Source organism: Lissotriton vulgaris, chromosome 6 (assembly GCF_964263255.1).
Source record: "Lissotriton vulgaris chromosome 6, aLisVul1.2, whole genome shotgun sequence".
Taxonomy (NCBI): domain Eukaryota; kingdom Metazoa; phylum Chordata; class Amphibia; order Caudata; family Salamandridae; genus Lissotriton; species Lissotriton vulgaris.
This window is the reverse complement of record NC_141694.1, coordinates 881,387,070-881,408,074: the sequence shown is the minus strand read 5'-3', so window position 1 is coordinate 881,408,074 and position 21,005 is coordinate 881,387,070. Positions and strand designations below refer to the sequence as shown.

At 45.8% G+C, this 21,005-nt stretch overlaps 1 protein-coding gene across 1 annotated transcript in view; it reads right to left on the bottom strand.

The window, feature by feature from the left end:
* SYNE1 (spectrin repeat containing nuclear envelope protein 1) overlaps positions 1–21,005 on the bottom strand; it is a 2,319,318-nt gene that overhangs the window by 503,412 nt on the left and 1,794,901 nt on the right. Inside the window, exons 112-116 of the mRNA XM_086926873.1 lie at positions 20,620–20,752; positions 20,232–20,414; positions 18,279–18,428; positions 17,885–18,061; positions 8,348–8,503 (exon numbers count right to left, since the gene is read on the bottom strand). Coding sequence (XP_086782999.1) covers positions 8,348–8,503; positions 17,885–18,061; positions 18,279–18,428; positions 20,232–20,414; positions 20,620–20,752 — 799 coding nt within the window. The remainder of the gene's footprint in view (positions 1–8,347; positions 8,504–17,884; positions 18,062–18,278; positions 18,429–20,231; positions 20,415–20,619; positions 20,753–21,005) is intronic.

The window sequence follows — 21,005 nt, the reverse complement described above, 5'->3', positions numbered from 1 at the left end:
TGAGAGTGAGGGAGGTTTGCCGAAGCTTTTGGACCATATACAGGAGGAGTGGGAGAGGAAGAAAAGCATAGGCAAAGATCCCTTACCAATTCATCCATACACCTTTACCAATGACAGAAGAACAGGTGTAGGAGGTGTGGGTGGAGTTCCAACTTGTGGACTTATTGCTGCATCCTGCTGAGCAGTACTGGAAAGATGTTGTCCACTCCTGGAAGGTAGTCCACAAGGAGGTTTATCCCATGGTGAATTGCTCAATGCTAAATGCTCTGTTCCAGTGTTGGCCACTGCAGTAAGTGTGTGCCACCCTGCTTTTGAAGGTAAAATATGGCAGTCATAGTGTCGGTCTTTATGAGGACGACTCTCTGCTGAATGTCTTAAAAGAAAGCTTTGAAAACTAGTTGGATGGCCAGGACCTCAAATGAATAGATATGATGACCACACCATGATTAGTTATTTATTGAAGGTCCCCATCCTGAGTGTGAGGAGTTTGTGGTGATGTTCACTTGTGGAATAGGGTCCATGAAGGCCAGCCCTGCAACAGATTGTTGCTGTTCCACCACTGCAGGGAGCAATGGGTGCTGACATGTATAAATACTAGATCTTCTAAGTGACCCTCTGCCTGTGACCATTGTGCGGTTGGGGCAGATGCGTGTACTGCCTGGCATCATCCCAAAGAGATGCATAAGTGTTCTGACTGTGAGTTGATGAGCTGGCTGAAAAACAGGCAGTATATGCTGGAATGCCTATACACTGGCTAGGCTTGGGTAGACCTAGCCGGTACAGCTTTCAGAATGCCACCCAGGAAGGGCTGGATCTGAAGGTGCTGGAGGTGGGACTTGGCAGTATTTATTGTGAATCCCAACCTGTGGAGGAGGCATATGGTTGGCTTGGGTGTGAGCGAGGCACTGTTGTTTGCTTGCACTTTACACCAGACAATTTTTGAGGTAGGGGAACACGTGAATACCATCCCTTGTGAGATGGGAGCCTACCACAGCTAGGCATTTGGTGAATACTCTGAGGGCTGTGGTGACGCCGAAAGGAAAAACATTGAATAGATAATGTTGACCACTTACAACGAAACATAGGAAGCAGTGATGAGCAGGATGGATGGTCATGTGGAAGTAGGTGTCCTTCCGATCAACTGCGGTCATAAATTCACTTTGCTGCTGCAGTGGGATGCCATCCTGCAGCATGGTCATGTAGAAATATTCAGAGTGGATATACTTGTTGAGGGGTCTTAGATCTAGAATAGGCCTCAAAGTTTTGTCATTTTTGGGGATGAGGAAGAATAGAGAGTAGACCCCCTTGCTGTGGTGTGCTTGTAGAACAGGCTCTATGGCTCCTTAGGAAATAAGTGCCTGAACTTTCTCTTCAAGAAGGCTCCATTGTTAGAGACCAAGGGTATATTTGCAGAGAGTTATGTTGTTATGTTATGTTATTGCTTATTTGTATAGCGCCTATCACCGCCGGTCTCTAAGTGCTTAGAAGCAGAACAACACAACACACTGTTAACCCAAGTCTCTCAGGCTACCCGTCGATTATGCTGGAGTCATCGCCCTTTTAAATAGATGGGTTTTTAATTTCTTTCTGAAGGGCAGTAACTGAGATTCTTCCTTCAAAGTAGTCGGAAGTGCGTTCCACAACTGTGGGAGAAGCACAGACAGGGCTCTATCTCCTCTGGTTTTTAGCTTGAATCTAGGTTGGATCAGATTAGAGGTCATCCCTGAACGCAGAGGTCTACCGGGAACGTATCTCATAAGACGTTGTTTTATGTACTCTGGTGCTTTACCAAAGAGAGCCTTGTGGGCCACACAGAGACATTTGATGGGATTGAGATGTTTGATGGGATTATTATTATTATTATTATTATGTTTCTTATATAAAGATGAGATGAGTTTGAGGCAGTAGCCGTACTCTATGATCGAGAGAACACACTTACTTACTCGAGGTAATCTCTTCCCAGCAAGGAAGAAGTCCTTGAAGTCTTCCCCCAAAAGGTTGTGTGTGAAGTGTGAGGAGGGGGGGGGGAGGTGAAGGCAGTCACTGACTAGAGGAGGAGGCTCTGTTACATGAGCATCCGTTGCTCCTAGTCCGTTTTTTTCTCTGTACAGGGCGATATGAATACCCCACGTTGAATCAGAGCTGGTTGAGAAAACCCTTGGAGTAGATGTCGTAAGGGCGCTCATAGCTTTGGCTGGATTTGTGTCTTATCTAAGTGTTTCCAGCATCTGGTCCATCTGCAGTCCGAAGTGATGCTCACCATCAAATGGCAGATTTAGCAGATGCTGCTGTACCTCTGGGCTAAAGCCAGAGGCACTGAGCTAGGCGTGACTTCTGACCAGGATACTGGTGTTGACTCCTCTGGCCTCGTTGTCAGTCGCATCTATGGTGCAGTGCACAATGGCATTAAACATGGGTTCCCCTCCTTTACCAGCTCTTGCCCACACTGCCTATCCTATCCAGCAGTATAGGCAATGTGGGCCTCCATCTAATCCTGATGTGCCCTGTCATATAGGGATAGCCAGCCAAATGAGTTAGCAATCCTCCAATGTGTGGCTGCTTGCATCGCTACCCCTTTTGCCAGCTGCATCCTGCTTTTTACTCTCCTTAGGAAAAGGAGAGACTCCTGCAACCTGAGTGTACGGGTGTTTGCACGATGTGTGGACAACTAGCAAATCTAGATGTATGTGGCCACGGATATAGGGTAGGTCATTGAGTGAGGGTTGATAATTGTTTTTGATCCTTGCCTTGACAGGATCTTTAAAGGTCTCAGAGGTGGTTTAGAGCATCCATTTAAGCATAGGGAGAACCAAAGGGTGCAGTGGGTCTTGGATAATGTTTTGACCAGGAATGTGTCTTCCTGGACAATGTGCATATCAAGTTTGTGACACATTTCTACTCTGTGTATAACTTTGTGGTATTTAGTAAAGAAAAAGGTTTGGCTGGATACAGATCCAGTTCTGAATCACTTAAGGGATGAATATTATAGTCGTCCAAGGGTAACCCCAAGGCTCAGGGTCATAGAATGCATGATAGGGATCAGCATGGTGGATTGGTTGCCCAGCCTGAACAAAGAGTGGGTGACCCCCATCGGTGAATATCAAAGAAGTGGAGCATGAGGTGGTGATGGTGGAGGAAATGGTGGTGAAGGAGGAGGTAGAGCTGGGAGTGGGCTAGTGCCCCTGTCTACGTGTTTCTTATGCTTGGGGGGTGAAGGAAGCTTCAAGCACTCTGCTTCTCAAAAGTACATTGCATATTCCTTGGGAGAATCTCTTGTGGCTTTGGTGGCAAGTTTGAGATTTTATCTGTCTGTGGGTGTACAAGCAGATACTTTTGGTGAGCATCTAACTACTCCTGCAAGTGATGGAGCATAGGTTGCTCTAAATACTCAGAGCTGGCCCTCATTGGTGTTTTTAGCACTAAATGCATCTTCAGTGTCTGCCTCTCTGACCTTGAGGCTGGTTTTGCCACCAATGGGGGTTTAGGTGCTGATATGGTTTTTATGCCAGTGTTTGCTTTGGTACCAATGTTGAGGACCCTGCTGGCATTAACCCCTTTGCTGCGGGGGTAATTCCCCCCACGGTGCGGGGGCGCTGTGCTTGTGACGAGCCCAGCTCATCATGACTCACAGTGAAACCGCACGTGGACGGGCCGCGGCCGTTATGATGAGCTCAGCTCATCATGAGCACAGCTCCACTGTGACTCATGACGAGCTGAGCACGTCATGAGCATGGAAGGGGTTAATGGAGCCCAAGCCTGGTACAGGATCTCTGTGGGCAGAGAAGGGAGCGCTGTCAACTATGAATTTTTCTCCTGCTGCCGACTATTGCTCAAAAGCAGCGGTGGCCCAAAAGGCTGTTTAGACTCTGGCTCGATGCCCGACCCCCTCTGAGGCGATAGTCTGCCTGTACATGTGTCCACTGTGCAGGAGTTGGTTGTGTATGGGTGCCAACAATACTTCCGGTCGAAGTCTTCCATGGTTGTGAAGCCTCTGGGCCTTGCTGCTGTTCTGCCTCGGCCTCAGATGGTAAACTCGCCTCTGAACTGGACTGGACCACCTGGGCCTCTGAGGTGCTGGCTTCTGCCTCTGCTTCAATGCTGTGCTCCCCAAAGATGTTGGGGTGTCATCGGATTTCTGCCTCAGCAGTCTCCGCTCTCATCTGAGTTTTCTTCAACCAGATGGTGAGGCAGGCAAGGCACATGGTGTTGTGCTCAAGAGAGAGGCAGAGATTGCACACTTAATGAGGTTCGGTCCAGGAGAACTTGAACCAGTGCTGGGGGCAGTATTGGAAGGGCATCCTTTCCCTCACTTACTTCACATTCACATTGTTGGAGTTCTCTAGAGGTGAATTCAAAGCCCTGGTGTGAAGGCATCAAGAGAAGCTCAGTAATCGGTGTATGTCAAGTAGAGACAAAAAAGGGATTGAGTGAGTTTTTCCCAAAGCACACGAGTCAAGCAATCAAGTAGGCCCAGTTGTAAGCGCTGTCAGGTGCCAAAAACTGATTTCAATCAGTACACTTCTGTAGGAAAGTGCCCCTTTTTGCATGGTTCCCCCCCCCCACTTCTTGCCTGATGTTGATGCTCTTTGACTAAGTGTGCACTTGGTTCCTGCCAACCAGGTACCCAGGGACTATGTTCTTTCCCTAAAACTGTACAGTTGCAAACCCAATTGGCAACTCTCTCGGCACATGTACGTCCCTTGTAAAAGGAACCATGGGTACCAAGGGCACTTTGTCCAAAGAAGGCCTCTAAGGACTGCAGCACATATTGTGCCACCCTTAGAGGCCCTGTACCTCAACACACACACACACTGCCATTGCAGGTTGTGTGTTTTGGTGCAGAGAAAAGTGTAGAGTTAACAGGGCACACATCCTTGTGTTTGATCGGCTTGTCTCCCTGGGCACAAGTATAGGCTGGTACTCCAGCATAAATTAGTGAGACAACTGTTTACATCCTTTCATTGTTGGCATTAAATGCTAGATTGTAACGTTTTGGCGGGCCAGTTAGATACACTATTATACCGCAGTCTTCTAAGCTACTAGCGGTTTCCATTCGAACGAAGATCAGATACGCCCATACACTAGCTTATGCAGAGTTTTAACGCACTAACGCCCATCACACGGTTCCGTGTTTACTTGTAAGATTGTTGCCAACCGTACAGCAGGGGTTATAGAACTACTTCTTTTAAAAATAATTGGACATGTTGTAATTTTACCATCACTATAGAGATGTCATGTAAAGCTATGAATACCACCAGTATGCCATGAATATAGCTAACTTTAGTCTGGTTTATTTTATTTTATTTTAGTAACTATTATGTGATGTTAGTAGCTAGTTATAGCACTATTTGGTTGGCGATAGTAAAGTAGTACTAATTACTTGCATTTTGACCCACAGATCCCTTGATAAAGGCGCTGCTCGCACCGAAATGCATTGGGAGGCCATTTAATGCCAACAATGAAAGGAAAGCCATATTGATGAAAATTCAGATATTTTGATTGATGTGAATCAACATTATGGATTTTGTTGTAAACCATGGATTATAATTAAAATGGAACTATTGAAATGAAGAATTGAACAGTTGTCTCACTAATTTATGCTGGAGAACCAGCCTATACTTGTGCCCAGGGAGACAAGCCGATCAAAGACTTGCTTTACTTCTATTCACAACTACCCACTCCAGAGTGGGGAGTGGACCGTGGAGCACAGTAAACAAAGTGTAACCTACACATTTAAATTAGCAGTGCTCAAACCGACCCACATTTGTTGTTACACATCCTTGTGTGCCATGGCTACAAACCACTGCCTATGGCATAGGTAAGCCACCCCTCTAGCTGGATGCAATTAACCACTGGCGAGGGTATAGGTACACGAACCCTCTACCCGAACAGTGTCTAAGTCCATTCTTAGACATTGTAAGCGCGGTAAGCCATAGTGAGTATATGGTCTGGGAGTTTGTCAATACAGCACCATAATGGCTTTACTGAAATCTGGGAAGCTTGATATCAAACTTCTCAGCACATTAAACCCACACTGATGTGTGTGGGATTTAATGCCAAATGCACTCAAAGGGCATCTTAGAAATGTCACCTGAAAAATGACCTAACTCTAGTGTCCTGGCTGCTCACCAGCTGCCACCCTGACATGTTTCTGGACCCTTGGACCGAGAGCCTCTTGCTCTCGGGGTCCTGAAAACAAAGCACACCCTGAGCAGAGGTGCCAAGCCTCCTTCCCAAGGATGAGCAGGGTCCATGAAGGGGAAGCTTCAAAGACTTGCTGCCTTTGTGAGCTGACACAACCTTTGGCTGCTCCAAGCAACTTGCCCCCACCGGTTCTGACCCCCCACTTTGGGCAAGATAGAAGGAGAGGTGTACCCACCTTTGCCAACCCCACCTTTTAGGTGGGGGAGGCAACGCAAAGCATAACTTTCAGTCCCCGCCTTCTTAAATTTGGGGGGACCCAGCCAACCAGAGTGAGGCTTATGCCCCATCCCACTGGAGGGTGACATAATAGGGGGTGTACCCACCCCAAGGAAGGGACCCAGTGGTCCCGATCTGTACCTACCTGAAATGTCCCTAAATTTACTATTTAATGGGCAACCCCGAACCTTGCCTCCTCAGACAAGCAAGAAGAAGAAGAAGGACCGAGGAGCTGTGCTGAAGGAAGAAGACGAGGGCACCAACTACCTTCGCCCTAGCCCTACTGGCCTGTTAAGGCCTCGACCTGCTCCAGAGGAATCCCAGCATGTCCTGCAGCCAGCAGCCCCCTAGAACCTGGAGGACCTGCCCTGCCTTTCCTACAAAGACTTTGTATCCCGTGAGCACCGAACCTGCTCAAGAAACAGACTCTGGCTCCGGGCAAATACGCGATTCTGCACCACTCTGCACCCAAAGCCGCAGCCCAAGTTGGAGTGGCCCAACAGCACGAGGAGGTCTCTATGGCAATACTGACCTGGGATCTGGTGATCCCTGACCTACCTCAAGGCTCCCACCGATGCCTGCAGCCTCTATCTGGAGGGTCCCACCAACCACGACCGGAGCTGGTAAGAAAAGCCCAACAGGAAAAGACACCCCTGCTCCCAACACCACACGGCCTTGGGTGGCCCAACCAACAGTGTCCCGGCATCCCCCTACATCCCAACTTACCTCTCCAACTGGTGGTCGCCTCCAGAAGATCTTCGTTCCTGAGCATGTAGAGTTTGTTCTTCCCCATTGAAACCAAAGGGGCTCCTGATGTCGATCCAGCACCTTGCACCCGACCTCCACTGTGTCACTGTGGGTGAACTGTGCATGCTAACTTGGATTCCCTTTGCACTGAGCTTAACCCTAAGAACTTTGCTCCCCAACCTTGTGGCCTGCTCCTAAACAGCCACCAACCGATGGCCCCTTAGCCCCATAGGCTAACATTTGGCCTCAGCACTCTGCACCCAGCCGCCCTAGTGCCGCTGAGGGTGTTTTCTGAGTGAATCCTTGACCCTTTTTCTAACCCCAGAAACTCAACCCTGAAGACCGTTTACTTACCCGCAGTTGGATAACCTCATTTTCCTCTATAGGGTTGCATTGACTGTTTTCCTCTAAACAACTTTTAAGTGTTGAGTGTGTTTTGTATAGAAATCTAAGAAAGTGTAGAGTGTTTTGATGAAAACTGTTTTACTCATCTTTCATCTAGCAAATGTCCCTGTGTGATATCTAGGCATATCAAACTGAGCAGAAAAAGTAATCTGAAAAGTACTCTGAAAAGTAATCAAAAGTAATCCAAAAGTAATTTCTACTGTAATTGAATCTTTTCACAAACCTGTAACAAAAGTCATTTTCACCCAACTTGCTTACCTGTACCAAGAGCTGCTTTGTCCTACAAATGAAATGCAACCAAAACATATTTTTGATTCAAACAATTGGACTGAGTTCAGTCTTTGAGAATGGAACATAATTTCTTGCCTGAGTGTGTACAAAAAAATCCCTTAACACTACCCTCTGATAAAGCCTTACTGCTCGCCCACACTACCACAAAAAGAGAGTAAGGTATTATCTATTTTTACCTCTGTAAGCCTTTGTGGGTCCACTGGATTCTATGCACACTATACCTCACTTTTGTATAGTGTATAATGAGCCAGCTTCCTACAATGTCTGACCCTGATAGCGGAAAAAAACAAATGTAACAATGCTCCCCAGGTGCATTGCCAAATAAGGGACTAGTCACTATACCCTGTGAATCAAAAGACTTCTTCAAAGAAAAAACAAAACATCTGAGCCCAACTCTAGATGTCAGGAGTATGCACAGCATGTGTCTCTACAGACGCACATGCCGCAACCACAATGTTTTTGCTTACTGTAGTTCAAAGTTTACCTGGCACTCCTTTAGGCTGTTCTGAACTGCAGCCTGGTCGCCGATGCTGAGTTGCTTTTTCAGTCTTTTCTCCTGAGTGTCAAACCAAGTTTTCAGGCTGCGAACGCTGCTTTCATATTGTGTCCAAGATTCCAGCAAGCCTTCCAAGAGCTGGATCTGTAGGCACACATGTGGTAAATGTTACATGTAAGAAACACCACTTTATTTGCAATAATTTAGGGAGTTTGGAAATACAGAATTATTAAGGCAGTCAAACATGGAGCATACCAAAACAGGTATTACATGTTGGCCTAAGGAACATGATGTCTAAAGGAAATGTATTTTACCAAATTCCAGCCTTCTTATACTATAACAGGCATGTCAAATTAAAATGACAAAATTGATGGCCTCATTTAGAGGAGGGCAGTAACAGAACATAGGCCAAAAATTGGCAGATGTTCTGTATACCCTGCTTCATGATCCATAGCATAATTTAGAATGCAGGGAGAAAATTGCTATGCACATGATGCCGTCTGCGATGGTGTCAAAGGTGACGTCCTATTTAGGACCGACCTTCTAGTGCCATTCGAGCAGAAGTTCTTTTCCCTCGTGTCAGTTATGTCAACCATGGCAGCCCACCAAACCAATGGACAACTTTAAATCTAATTGGACTGCTATGGCTCTAGTTGCTCCTCAAACTTTATATGAACACCCACCAATTGTGTGAGGGACCCCTTTTCGCAGTACTATAACATATACCACAGTAACCCAAATATTACAAGATGAACATAAACTCCGATACTAACAAATTATAAGACAAGCAAAAATTCCCATGCTAAAAATCTATTAAGAAGCACCTGTGGTGATGAAAATACATTCAATCTACTAATTCCAAACAGAAAGGCAGCCAACAAAGAGATAACAAGAGTGTCCTCTGAGGTTTTAATAAATAATTTTATCCATGTCGTTTAGCCCATACTCTCTGAAATCTAGAGAGCTTACCCCCTGCTTTTAATGTCTTGATGCTCTTTTACTGTGATTGCCCTTCACAAGCACTGTAATGTCGCTATTTAAGACACACATTTGGTGTTCTCACCATATCTTGCATTTTGTAAGTAGTTTCTCCTAACTACCAATGTATTCCATTGTGCTAGTTGCTTCTCTAATAAATGAAGGGCCAGTGAATATCTATGCACACACACACACACTTACTATTCACAGGTCAGCTCAAAACAGTTTGTTATGTTTCAATGCATTAGCTGGATCATCTTGAATGTTCTTGCCCATCATCTGAACATATTTTAAACTAACTGAGCTAGTCTCGGTGTACTTTGGACAGCATTGATGAAGCAGCTGCCTCTTAACTTAACTAACTTCAACAAAGTATGCTGAGACCCAGCATTAAATGTGGCCATTTTGTGATCTCCCAGATTAGGCACATGTATATCTGTCCTGGAGAATTCAACAACGTACTAATAATTCATATTTGTTTTGCTTTGCTTACCCACCTCTTACCACAACCCTCTCAATTTGTGTGCCTGCTTTTCAGTGTTGGACAATTTAGTTACCTTCGCTAAAGCCTTATCTGGTAGAAACATGATCTAGCCGCAGATTAATTACCTTTGAATTTCCCAGGCATCAGGCTGGATCCGAAAGACTTTTCCTTAAGCAATACCCTTGCACGCCAGTAGGTGGCGTCGGTTGGCTCCACGTGACATCGTCGGAGGTATCTGCGCTGGAAGAGTGATGTCCGCTGTGCTGATGTCAGTTTGTAGTATTAAGTGGGTGGTGTTGACCATGAACACCTTCACTAGCCTTCCCTTGATAAAGGAGTAAAGGCTTTTAATGTCAGCCAGATCTCCCGGAGTTTCAGAAGGTTGATGTGGCATCCGTATCCCACCAGAGACCAGGGGTTCCTGATCCCCACCTCTCTGAGATAGCCTTCCCATCCCAGGAGTGACGCATCTGTCGCTACTGTCAAATCTGGTGGGGAAGGGAGAGGGGTCTGCAGCTGACTTAATGGCGGTTCATTAACCACAGCTGCAGATCTTGTGCAGTTCCTCTGAGATCAGGATAATGTAGGAGGGATTTCCCTGATGCTGCGCCCACTGAAACTTCAGGTCCCAATGAGGAGCCTGCATATGCCAGTGTACCCGTGTCACAAGCAGGATGCAGGAGGCCATGAGGCCCAGCAGGCTCAGAGTCCATTGCGCCGAAATCCAGGATAGAGGCTGAAACATATGTATGATAGCCCCAATACCCTGGACTCGTCATTTGGGAGGATACAGCCAAAACTGCACAATGTCCAGAACAGCTCAGATGGAAGGAAGCGTCTAAGGGGAAGTCAGGTGTGACTTCGGTAAATTGCTAGTGAACCCCAGTGAATGCAGGAAGCCAGCTGTAGTCTAGAGGTGGGCAATGCCTGCCAGGGGCAAGCCCCCATTCAAAAGCCAGTTGTTGAGGTAGGGGAAGACTGGAACCCCTGATCTCCGTAGATGAGTTGCAACTACAGCCTTCAGCTTGGTGAACATCCGAGGGGCGCTGTTAAGGCCAAAGGGGAGCACGGAGAACTGAAAGTGCTTGCGGACCTACCCTATCGTGAACCACATGTAATGCCTGTGGCTAAGCAGAATGGGAATGTGGAGGTATGCGTCCTTCAAGTCCAACCCTACCATCTAGTCTCAAAGGTCCAGGGCAGGCAAGACTTAAGCAAACATGAGCATTTTGAAGTTCTACCTCTTGAGAAACTAAGAGAGTGCAGGTCTAGGATATCATGGGAAATATGGCCCAAAAGTCACACAGTGTTCAAGGATTACAGTTCTGGGCTGGTGGAAGAAAACCCCCTTTTCCCGAATGTGTGCAGCTTCTTGGGTTTCCAATCCGGAGGAGCTGTAGGGGATGTGCCAGGATTTAAATGGGAGGTAGAGGCTTGGACCACCAAGCTTTCAGGGGTGGGGTGTTGTGGGAAGAAATTGTGGTTCACTGGGGCGGGCGGTGGCGGCAGGCAATCGTCCTGTTCACAGGAATACCTGCATGTTCCAAGCAGTACGTCAGTAAAATCTTTATTGAATGGGAGAAGCGGTTCTGAGGGGATCACTCCGGCTGAAGTACCTGTCAAGACTTTAGTCTTGCCTGTCACAGAGAGCAGGTTAAGGTCAAGGTCCTTGGCTGCCTTTCTCACCACCATTACAAAGGACGCTCCCTCCTCTGCCATGGTAGGGGGAACAAAGCATGCCAGTATCTGCAAAAGTGCCCAGTGCACTGGTCTCCACCAAGTCCTCACACCAGTCCATTTTGGGATTTAAAGGCTGGTTTTCTTTAGTGTCCAGGAAGCCCTCATAATCCTCCCAGAGTCCTAGCCCATAGGAATAGAACAATACACACAATTGATGGACGGAATGCAGAACACATCAAAACATTCACCCCCAGTCAGGAGATCTGGGTTTAATCCATCATTCTTTTGCTCACCATGCCACCCCAGTTTAGACCTGGGCACATGCAAATCAGTCTTGACCCTGTGCCTCATCGGAACAGTCCAGCCCGAACTTCCAAGCCAGGTCCTCCCTGGACCGGAAACAAGCATCCTAGGACAGGGTTCAGGGTTTCACCCCTCTTCAGCCAGGATAGCTTGAATACGGTGACACAGTGAGCCCAGGACCCACGTCTGGGTATAACTAGCGCACTTAGGGCGAGAAAGCAAAATACACACAATTGATGGATGGAATGCAGGACAAATCAAAACATTCACCCCCAGTCAAGAGATCTGGGTTTAATCCATCATTCGTTTGCTCACAATGCCACCCAAGTTTAGACCTGGCCATATGCAAATCAATCTTCACCATGTGCCTCATGGGAACAGTCCAGCCCAAACTGCCAAGCCAGGTCCTCCCTGGACCGGAAACAAGCATCCTAGGACCGGTTTCAGGGTTTCACCCCTCTTCAGCCAGGATAGCTTGATTCCAATGGCACAGTGAGCCCAGGACCCATGTCTGGGCTCAGGCTCTGGCCTAGAAGGCATGGCTCCAGTGGGCATCGGAGTCAGACTATGCATCTCCAGCTTTATGTGAGATTCGAGGACCAAAATGTGGATGGTGCTGCCCGGGGGCACTGGCAGTGCTGGGAGCGTTGGCATCTGGACCGGAGCTTGGGAAGGTCGAGGTGGTACAACCGGTGCTGGTCTGGATCCATTCGTGGATCCAATGGAGTGAAGGTGCTGGGGCCAGAGCCACCAGAGTGGATCCAGCAGGGTCCCCTCCCGAACCCACTGGACCCAAAGGCACACCGGCAGGAACAGTATGCTCAAAAATGAGGTGCATGGCCTCATAAAACTCATGAAGTTGAGCAGGAGTCGCTACAGCTCATGGAAACTTGGGGAAGTGCAGACCCAACTTAAGCGCTAGCTCAACCGGGGAGCCAAGCCTCAAATGACCATGTTCCCTCGTCTCATTGGCCGAGGCGAAGTCGAAGGTTGCTTAGACTTCTTACTATTCTTCTTGCGGTGGGACTTACTCAAGTGGCCCAAAGACTTTGGGTGCAACAAAGATTGTGGGCTCTGCAACCATCTTGGGACCTTCCTCTCAACTGTGATCAAGACTGTTGCAGTGTTGCGCGCTGAACTACCAGGAGCTTGCGGGACCGCTTGCTGAAAACCAACGCATGAATCGTGCGATAGTTGACACAGGTTGTTATGTCATGGTCGCGCCACCAGAGGCAAACAAGGTGCAGATCTGTCACCAACATCGATCAGTGACAGAGGCAGCAGGACTTGAAGCTGGCCTTCTTAGATGACATTCCTGCCACATCAGGATAAGATTCTCTCAAATGTTGAAAAAAGGCTCATCAACAAATGGCAAGGGTAGCTATCTCTGGATCTGCACTGGATGTATGTGTGCCTGTGAGGGGGAACAGTACATGGGAGCCTGAATGCATGTGTTTGCCTCTTAACGCAGAGATGTATGTTTGCTTGTGAAATGTACAATACATGGAGGTCTCTGGGTTCCATTCAGGGAGACTCTGGGCTTACTGAAGAAACATGTAAAGGTAGAGGATTACCCCCAGACAAATTTGTGCATTGCTGCATTCCTGAGAGCTAAGTGTGACACACATTGAATGAAGGATGAAGCCAGGGGCTTTGGGATGTTTGATTTCTAAGAGAGGTCACTGGTCAAAGAGGCCTGGACACATCTCGGGAAGGAGATGGGCTGATAAAGGAATCGTCAAGAGTAGGGTTGGGGGGCACTTTGTAACCTTTTTCTGCAAATACAACTCAGGCTGAAGACCACGTGTGAACCTTGAGTTACTCCCATGGCCTGTGTTTCCGGCTGTTGATATAAAGACACTCCTGCTGTGACAGACTGTTAACTGGAGGAAGAGCACAACAGAAGAATGGCCATTTCAAATTGGGGAACCGCCAGAATTTTAACTGCCAGGCCAAACGGTAAATTGCAACGGTGTCTGGAAATGGATTATAAAAATGGGAGCTTAATACTCCTAAATTGTCACACTGAAGCTGTATGCCAGTTTGAAGATGCTCAGTACATGTTCTGCCTATCTGGGGCACCAACTTCTGCCTGATCAAAGACAAGAAGACTTTGTGAGGAGTTGGAGTTTGCCTGGAAGGAGCGAGGTCCACTGAGGATCTTATCGAGTGGATCTCGAGAGCATAGTGTGAGAATCGGGTCCACAATGAAACCGCTATAGGATCTTCCAATATGCACTGTTTCAGACTCCGTATGACAGGTGGGGGCCTTGGTGAAGGTTAAGGGCCATTGCCCTGGTTCAGTGTTGTGGAAAAGAAGGTTGTTGCCCATTGCAGCATTGTAACTTGAAAAGCAATGCTGTCTTAGCTGTATGCATGACCCCCACATGCCAAGTGGGAGCTGAGGTCAATCTTGAGAGCCATCGGCAGGTGCAGTGCTGCAGAAACGTGGGCTGCCGACCTGGACAGTGATGTGATCCACAAAGGGATGTAGCCTTCAAAGTGTGTGAAGCAAGACCTGTATGTCAGATTCAGCCCACAGAAGAAGGAGTAAACCATGACCTACAAACGAAGTGCAAACTTTAAACTCAAAGCTACTACATCATCATAGAAACATCAGGAGCACCCGAGTCTGCTTCCAGGACTCAAGGGTGCCGGCTGCAAAGAGACTGCTGCTCCTCGCACCCACCAGCCACGGTCGACCTCGACCCGGAAGACTGAAGGCTCCCAGGCCCTCCATCTTGTCTGCATCAGGAAAGGGTGAAACTGAACTTTGAGTTGTAAAACCCGTAGGTGGCGGTAACTGCTCAGACTGTAGCACCAAGGTTGCTGGGACACTTAGACTTTAACTAGCCATTGTGGGACTTCTAATACTCATATTTTCTACGGAGCATAGCTTGGATGTTGCTTAAGGAAATGGGGAATGACACAGTCTGCAGTTAGAGGAGCAGTACGCTGGTGCCAACAGGGACCATGGTGGAATACAGACCACATTAAGAATGTGTAATCATTTAGAGGGCACTATATTTTACGTGTGTGTGTGTGTGTGTGTAAATACAACTTTTATAAAAGCAAGTAATTGGCTGGACATTCAATTATTGTACCTGCCGAGAGTAGTTGTGAGCCTGTGTTCGCCCACCACCTACCTCCACCCTAAGAAGCCTTGGACTACTCGTCTTGAGCTACCACTGAAAGGCAAGATGCAGTCATTAATACAACTACAGCTTAGATTCAAAATCTGCACTGCTCATTGCATTTATTTTTAGTTAGAGCGAGCGCGTGCCACATTAGTGCCACCAAGGAGGAGTCGGTCCTAAAGGACCTCTCCCTCGGCCCCTTGGTACACGGATGACCTTAGAAGGCGGAAATTGGGCTGTAAAAACTTGGAGAGGGAATGTCGTAAAGGATACAAGGAAGCAGATAAGGCGAACTTAAACCGGAGCCTTTTTTACTATAAGAAAATGAGTGGTCGGGCAAAACAAGATTACTTTACAAACCGGATTAATCTGGCCAGTAACTCAACAAAGGAACTATTTAGAACAGTGTCCTGCCTCGCAACTCCCAAAGTGCCAGGTCCTCAACCTAGCCAAGAGTTATGTTAGGCCTTGGCCAAGTTTTTCCAGGCCAAAGTGGATTCCATTTTTAGGGGCTTTCAGGATGCAGATAAGAGCGATCTACCTATCCCTAGTTAGTCTATTGAAGTGGGAGAGGTCCAGGGGGCCAGGCTTGAGCAGTTTGCTCCAGTGAGTGCGGAGGAGACAACCAAATTGCTCTTGACAGTGAGATCAGGATCCCCATGTGACCCTTGTCCAGCAACGATTACCAAAATGGCCCATGTACCTATTGCGGCGGCCTTAACGGCGATCTTCAACAACATGTTTGTGACCGGACTTTTTCCCTCCTGCTGGAAACACGCCTCCGTCCTTCCTCTATTTAAAAAAAGCCAACCTGGATATAACGTACCCTAACAACTATCGTCCCATCTCCAGGCTGCCGCTACCAGCCAAACTAGTTGAAAAAATGATGAACCTTCAACTTAGTGCCTTTTTAGGGGCCACCCAAGCCCTAGACCCCTCCCAGCACGGATTCAGAGCTGGTCAAAGTACTAAGTCTGCCTTGATTAAAGCAACGGAGGAAATCAGAGAAGTGCTAGATCTCGAAGGCAAAGCGATATTGGTCCTGTTGGACCTATCCGCGGCCTTCGATACGGTACATCATGGGATCCTGATGGACTGGTTGAGGGCCTGCGGGGTGCAAGGGAAAGCGTGGGACATCTTGAAAGCCTTCCTTACCAACAGAGACCAGTGTGTGGCATTGGGTGAAGACGCCTCAAAACCTTTCGCGTTGCCCTGTGGGGTTCCCCAGGGCTCGTCCCTAAGCCCCACACTGTTTAAAATGTATGTCAACTCGCTGGCCCCGATTGTCAGGTCCTTTGGTTTTGACTTAACATCGTACGCAGATGACACACAAATTGTGGTGTCACTGTTACCCGGGAAGGAAGAAGGTATTGCTATGCAATTCCAGGAATGTATGTAGGCAGTGAGTAGGTGGATTGCCGACAATTGCCTCAAATTAAATACAGCTAAAACTGAGGTCATTTTATTTGGCGCAAAGGAGGACTTTTGGAGTCCTTGTTGGTGGCCGGAGGAGATGGGATTCCCCCCTATTCCAGTCGCTAAGGTGAAGAACGTGGGGGTCCTTATTGATGAGCAGTTTTCCTTTAGGCCCCAGGTCAATGCCACAGCATCATCAGTATTCTTTATACTTAAAATGATACGGAAGTTTCTCCCTTTCCTACCCGAGAGCAGTAAAAAAACAGTTATTACAGCATTAGTGTTGCCGCGTTTAGACTATTGCAACAGCCTGCTTCTGAATGCTCAACAGGGGCTTCTTAATAAAATGCAGGTGCTGCAAAATGCGGCAGCCAGGCTGTTGACGGGCATACCAAAGTTTGCCTCCATCTCAGCTGAAATTGTCAAATTGCATTGGCTGCCAGTACGGAAGCGGATCGCTTTTAAAGCCTTATGTTTGGTCTTCAAGGCCTTGCAAGTTGCAAGGCCTTGGGCCGGCCTGCCTGAAACAGTACTTTCAATGGTATCTTCCTCCCAGACCCTTGAGGTCAGCTGAGCAGCGCCTGGTCAAAGTTCCTCATATAAAGAAGGCACGGTGGGGAGGCAGGAGTTTCGTTCTGGGGGCAATGAAGGCCTGGAATGCCTTGCCCTTTGCCTTAAGGAACATGACAGATCTGATGACCTTTAGGAGAGGCATTAAAACTTGGCTGTTTACGCATTAACCTGATCCTGGCCTGACCCTCTAGGAGTATTCATCTAGCGCCAGGACACCTTCGGGTAACAGCGCGCTGTATAAATGCAAAAAATAAATACATTTTTACTTTGAATTACAATGATAACTTAGAGCTTCCTCACAGATGTACTGAAATTGTCATTACACCCTATGTAGACATTCAGCAGAGTTAAGTATTTTTCAAGGCCAAAATAGCGATAAGATTCTCAAAAATTCTCAATCAGCTCTGAAAACTATTATCACAGTGCCATGAACAAGCAGGCTTCCTTGATCTACTGAGATAGTTTAATTGTATACTAGCTCTCTTGAAAACATCCTGCCAAGCTACCTTTTGAATGGGCATGATTATCAAGTTCCAAAAGGCTGTGTCTGACAGTAGATTGTAATTAAGAAGAGTGACAATAAGTGTCCTTGGCTTGCAAATCAGTGCATTATAAATGGTGAATGTTAAGTGAATACTGCCTTGAAAGGAAACGGTATGGGCATTTTCCATCTGACACATTACTGAATTCAGTAAAAAAAAAAGAAAATTCTCTGAATTGTGTTTAATGCATTGACTTAACAAAATAGGATTTATCTTGCAGGCATTAAAGATCAGACTACAAATATTTTGTCAAAGTGTACACATTTTTTTGCATACTTTTCTCTTGCTTGGTAACAAAGTATTACATTCATTGCATCTAATTTTTGGCACTCTAAACTATGTAACACGCCTTGCCTATATCCTATATCCTATTCAAGTCCACATCGTCTATAGTAAGCTATATTTATCACACCTTCTCAGTTATAAGGCTCTGCAAGATCTGCCAGCGTCTGTTCATCGCTCCAAGCTGCTCAGCAAAATCGGTCTTGTCACTCCTCTTGCTCTCGACATCCTGACTGCTGATCTGGAGGACGGACTGATTCACAAAGTCTACTGTCAGCTGCTTGCAGTTCACATCGATCTTGAAGCCCTGATGGGGAAAAGAAAATCCATATTTAGCATTCACCCTCCTCCTAAGAGGAAAAGCACTGTGCAAACGGATCACAAGTCATGGTTCAGAGACAAAGGAACAGTGCGGCCTACCCACAGAGTTGGAAGCTGCTTATTGCTGGAAGAGATGTGATCCACATTTTAACCCGTCTTAGCCACAAGCAAAATAAGTATAATTGTCTATCTTTCACATGTACCTTATACTTCTGCAGATATTCCAGAATTGGCTCGTATCCCACTGCATTTCTGAGATTCATCTCGTCTTCTTTGATTATGTTTTCCATGAGAGAAATCCATGTCATGACTTCCGTTATAGCATGGCGGGACGGCAACTTGTCCATTTGTAGCTATTAAAAGAAATTAATTGAGTTGCGGACATACATCATACTCATCAGTTCATTTCCTATTTCTTTGCAAAGTTAGTCATCGTCTCCATTTGTTAATTCATTGAATTCAATGAATGAAAATTTACACTCAAGTTCCATCCATCCACTCTATTTTCAAATCACCCTGGAACATCTGTCGTTCACTGAGATTAGATGAAATTATATTCCTCCCCATGAAGTGCATTTGCCTTGGCTTTGTAGAACATGGAACTCTGGGACATCTAGTTGCAGTTCCAGGAACAGGTTGCGCAGAGAGCACAAATAACTAATTATTGAAACTGAAAAAAATATGTTGTTAACATAAATCTCGGGTCCCATGCCAATTCATACACCCAGGTTTATCAAAGAAATGTCCTGCGTATTTTGAAACCCTCATGCACAAATGCAGGGCACATACACATACATTCTTCATACATACATTCTTGCACATACAATTTCCCCAACAGAAATGTGTGCAGTGTGTGCTCATTGTGGGAAATTTGCATGTGTACGATCAGTTAGTAAGCATTTTTATTGTATAGTTGATTAAAACCATAGCAATTAAGCATAAAATAGTTAAAACAATCAACAAGATACACACAATTTTCAAAAACATAATTAACAATAGAATCAACGATAGTCCATTATTCAGATCACCTATACGATGTATCTTATTAAGGTGCCAAGGGCCTCGATTTAACCCAATCTGAATGAGTGATTTCCATCATAAAAGTAGAATAAAATCTCATAGCCACTAAAATTCATAGGGGCTGAGGCAATGTCGTCCAGGATTAATTACGTTGCATTTCCTAGAGAACGAACACACAGCATGGAGGTTAGCTATGTATTTGAAGAGAGCACTCCATTGGAGGAAATGTTTTATTATTGATGAATTTTAACGTTATGGTAACCTCCCCTTTTCTTTCTTTTAAAAGGTTTCTATCTAAGTCATGTACCTTTAGCCTCATCATTTTAAAACTGTTTGTTTTCTACTGTTTTCAATCAATGAAATTCAATGTATTACAATCTATTTTATGTGCCTTTATGATTGTTAAAAAACATTCGAATAAAAGTTTCTTTGACTTTGACTTTTGACATATTCAATATAAAATGTTCATAATACAAAGTCGTGGATCTATACATAGATGGGTTTACAATAACGGTGAACGAAATTAAAATAATGCCTAAATCCTTTCCATGGGGACCGGTGGAGCAGTTCAATCTAGAGGGACGAAATGAATGTTGCACTCTAGTCGTGTCAAACTTAGAGCCACTGATATGCCTGTTTGGGCTTGATGCCGACTGTGCTCATCCCTCCCATTACCTCCATCCTACCTTCCTGGTGTTTCTCTCACCAGTGGGGAATGCCCAAATACAAGGGTACCCACCCAGGTGCCCTGCCTAATAATTTTAGAGCCTTAAAATGCCAAATGTTCCTTCTAAAAAAGATTAAACCTTGTTAAAGGGCACCTGTGTCAGATTAGAACATCATAAAACTGGATAACTTTTGTAAATTACACACTTTTGGAGATAGTTAAACAATTGTCATTCAGATAGGATGCCCAGAAATGAGGACAAGTATGAGAAGTACTTTTAAAAAAAGTAGCTGGTGTCTACTGCCACCATTGCCACCATGCTCACAACCCTCCTAGCCTAGAAAATATCTATCTAGCATCTTCTACCATCCTCACATTTCTTAGATGTGCACACTTCAATTTCACAAGGCCAACATACAACTTTAATTTGACAAAACATCAGTTTTCTACTGTCCTGCAACTCACTCACCTGATGAAGTTTCTCCTGTACAACAGGGATGTGTGTAAGCAATTCAGTCCACTGGCTCTCGACCTGTGCCAGACTTGAGCGCAGTGAGGCAGTGTCCACTTTCTTCAGTCTAAGTAGCTGGTTGCCTGTGCTTAAAACAGAGGACTTCAGAGAAGACTTGGCATCGACTTCCTTTGAGAACTCCTAGGAACCCAGATGTAAGAAAAGTATACAAAATTAAGCGCAAGCGGCAGTATTGGGAAGAGTATAGTAATTTGTGTCAAAAGCCACAGCACCAGATAAAGCACCGTCTTCTGAATTTGTATAAATTATTACACAAAGTTACATATGCCATATGTCTTAGAATTTATGGTATCAGTTGTAGAGTAAGGTTATTTCCTCTTCTTACCAAAAAGGCATTCAGATGGTCCCTCACAGTTTCAAGCTCCTGAGGGACGGTCACTGACTGCTGAGTCCAGAATTCTAATCGGTCCATAGCACACTGTAGCCAGTGAACAAGATCGGCAGATTCACTCTGGTACCTGAAGAGAAAAAATGCAAAGTGAAATATTCACAATCTAGATTTTTCTTTTAGCATGTTTTTTTTCTTCAATTTATTATGTATAGAGTGCACATGGACACAAAATACAATATGCTGAAAGGCTGAATTAAATAGACACTTACAGCCAGAAGCACGTAGGTATTTTCATGGTGCAAACGGACCGATTCACAGAATCTGGGGCCAGATGTAGGTAGCCAAAAACCGGTCGGTAACAGCCGAAAATACCGAATTTC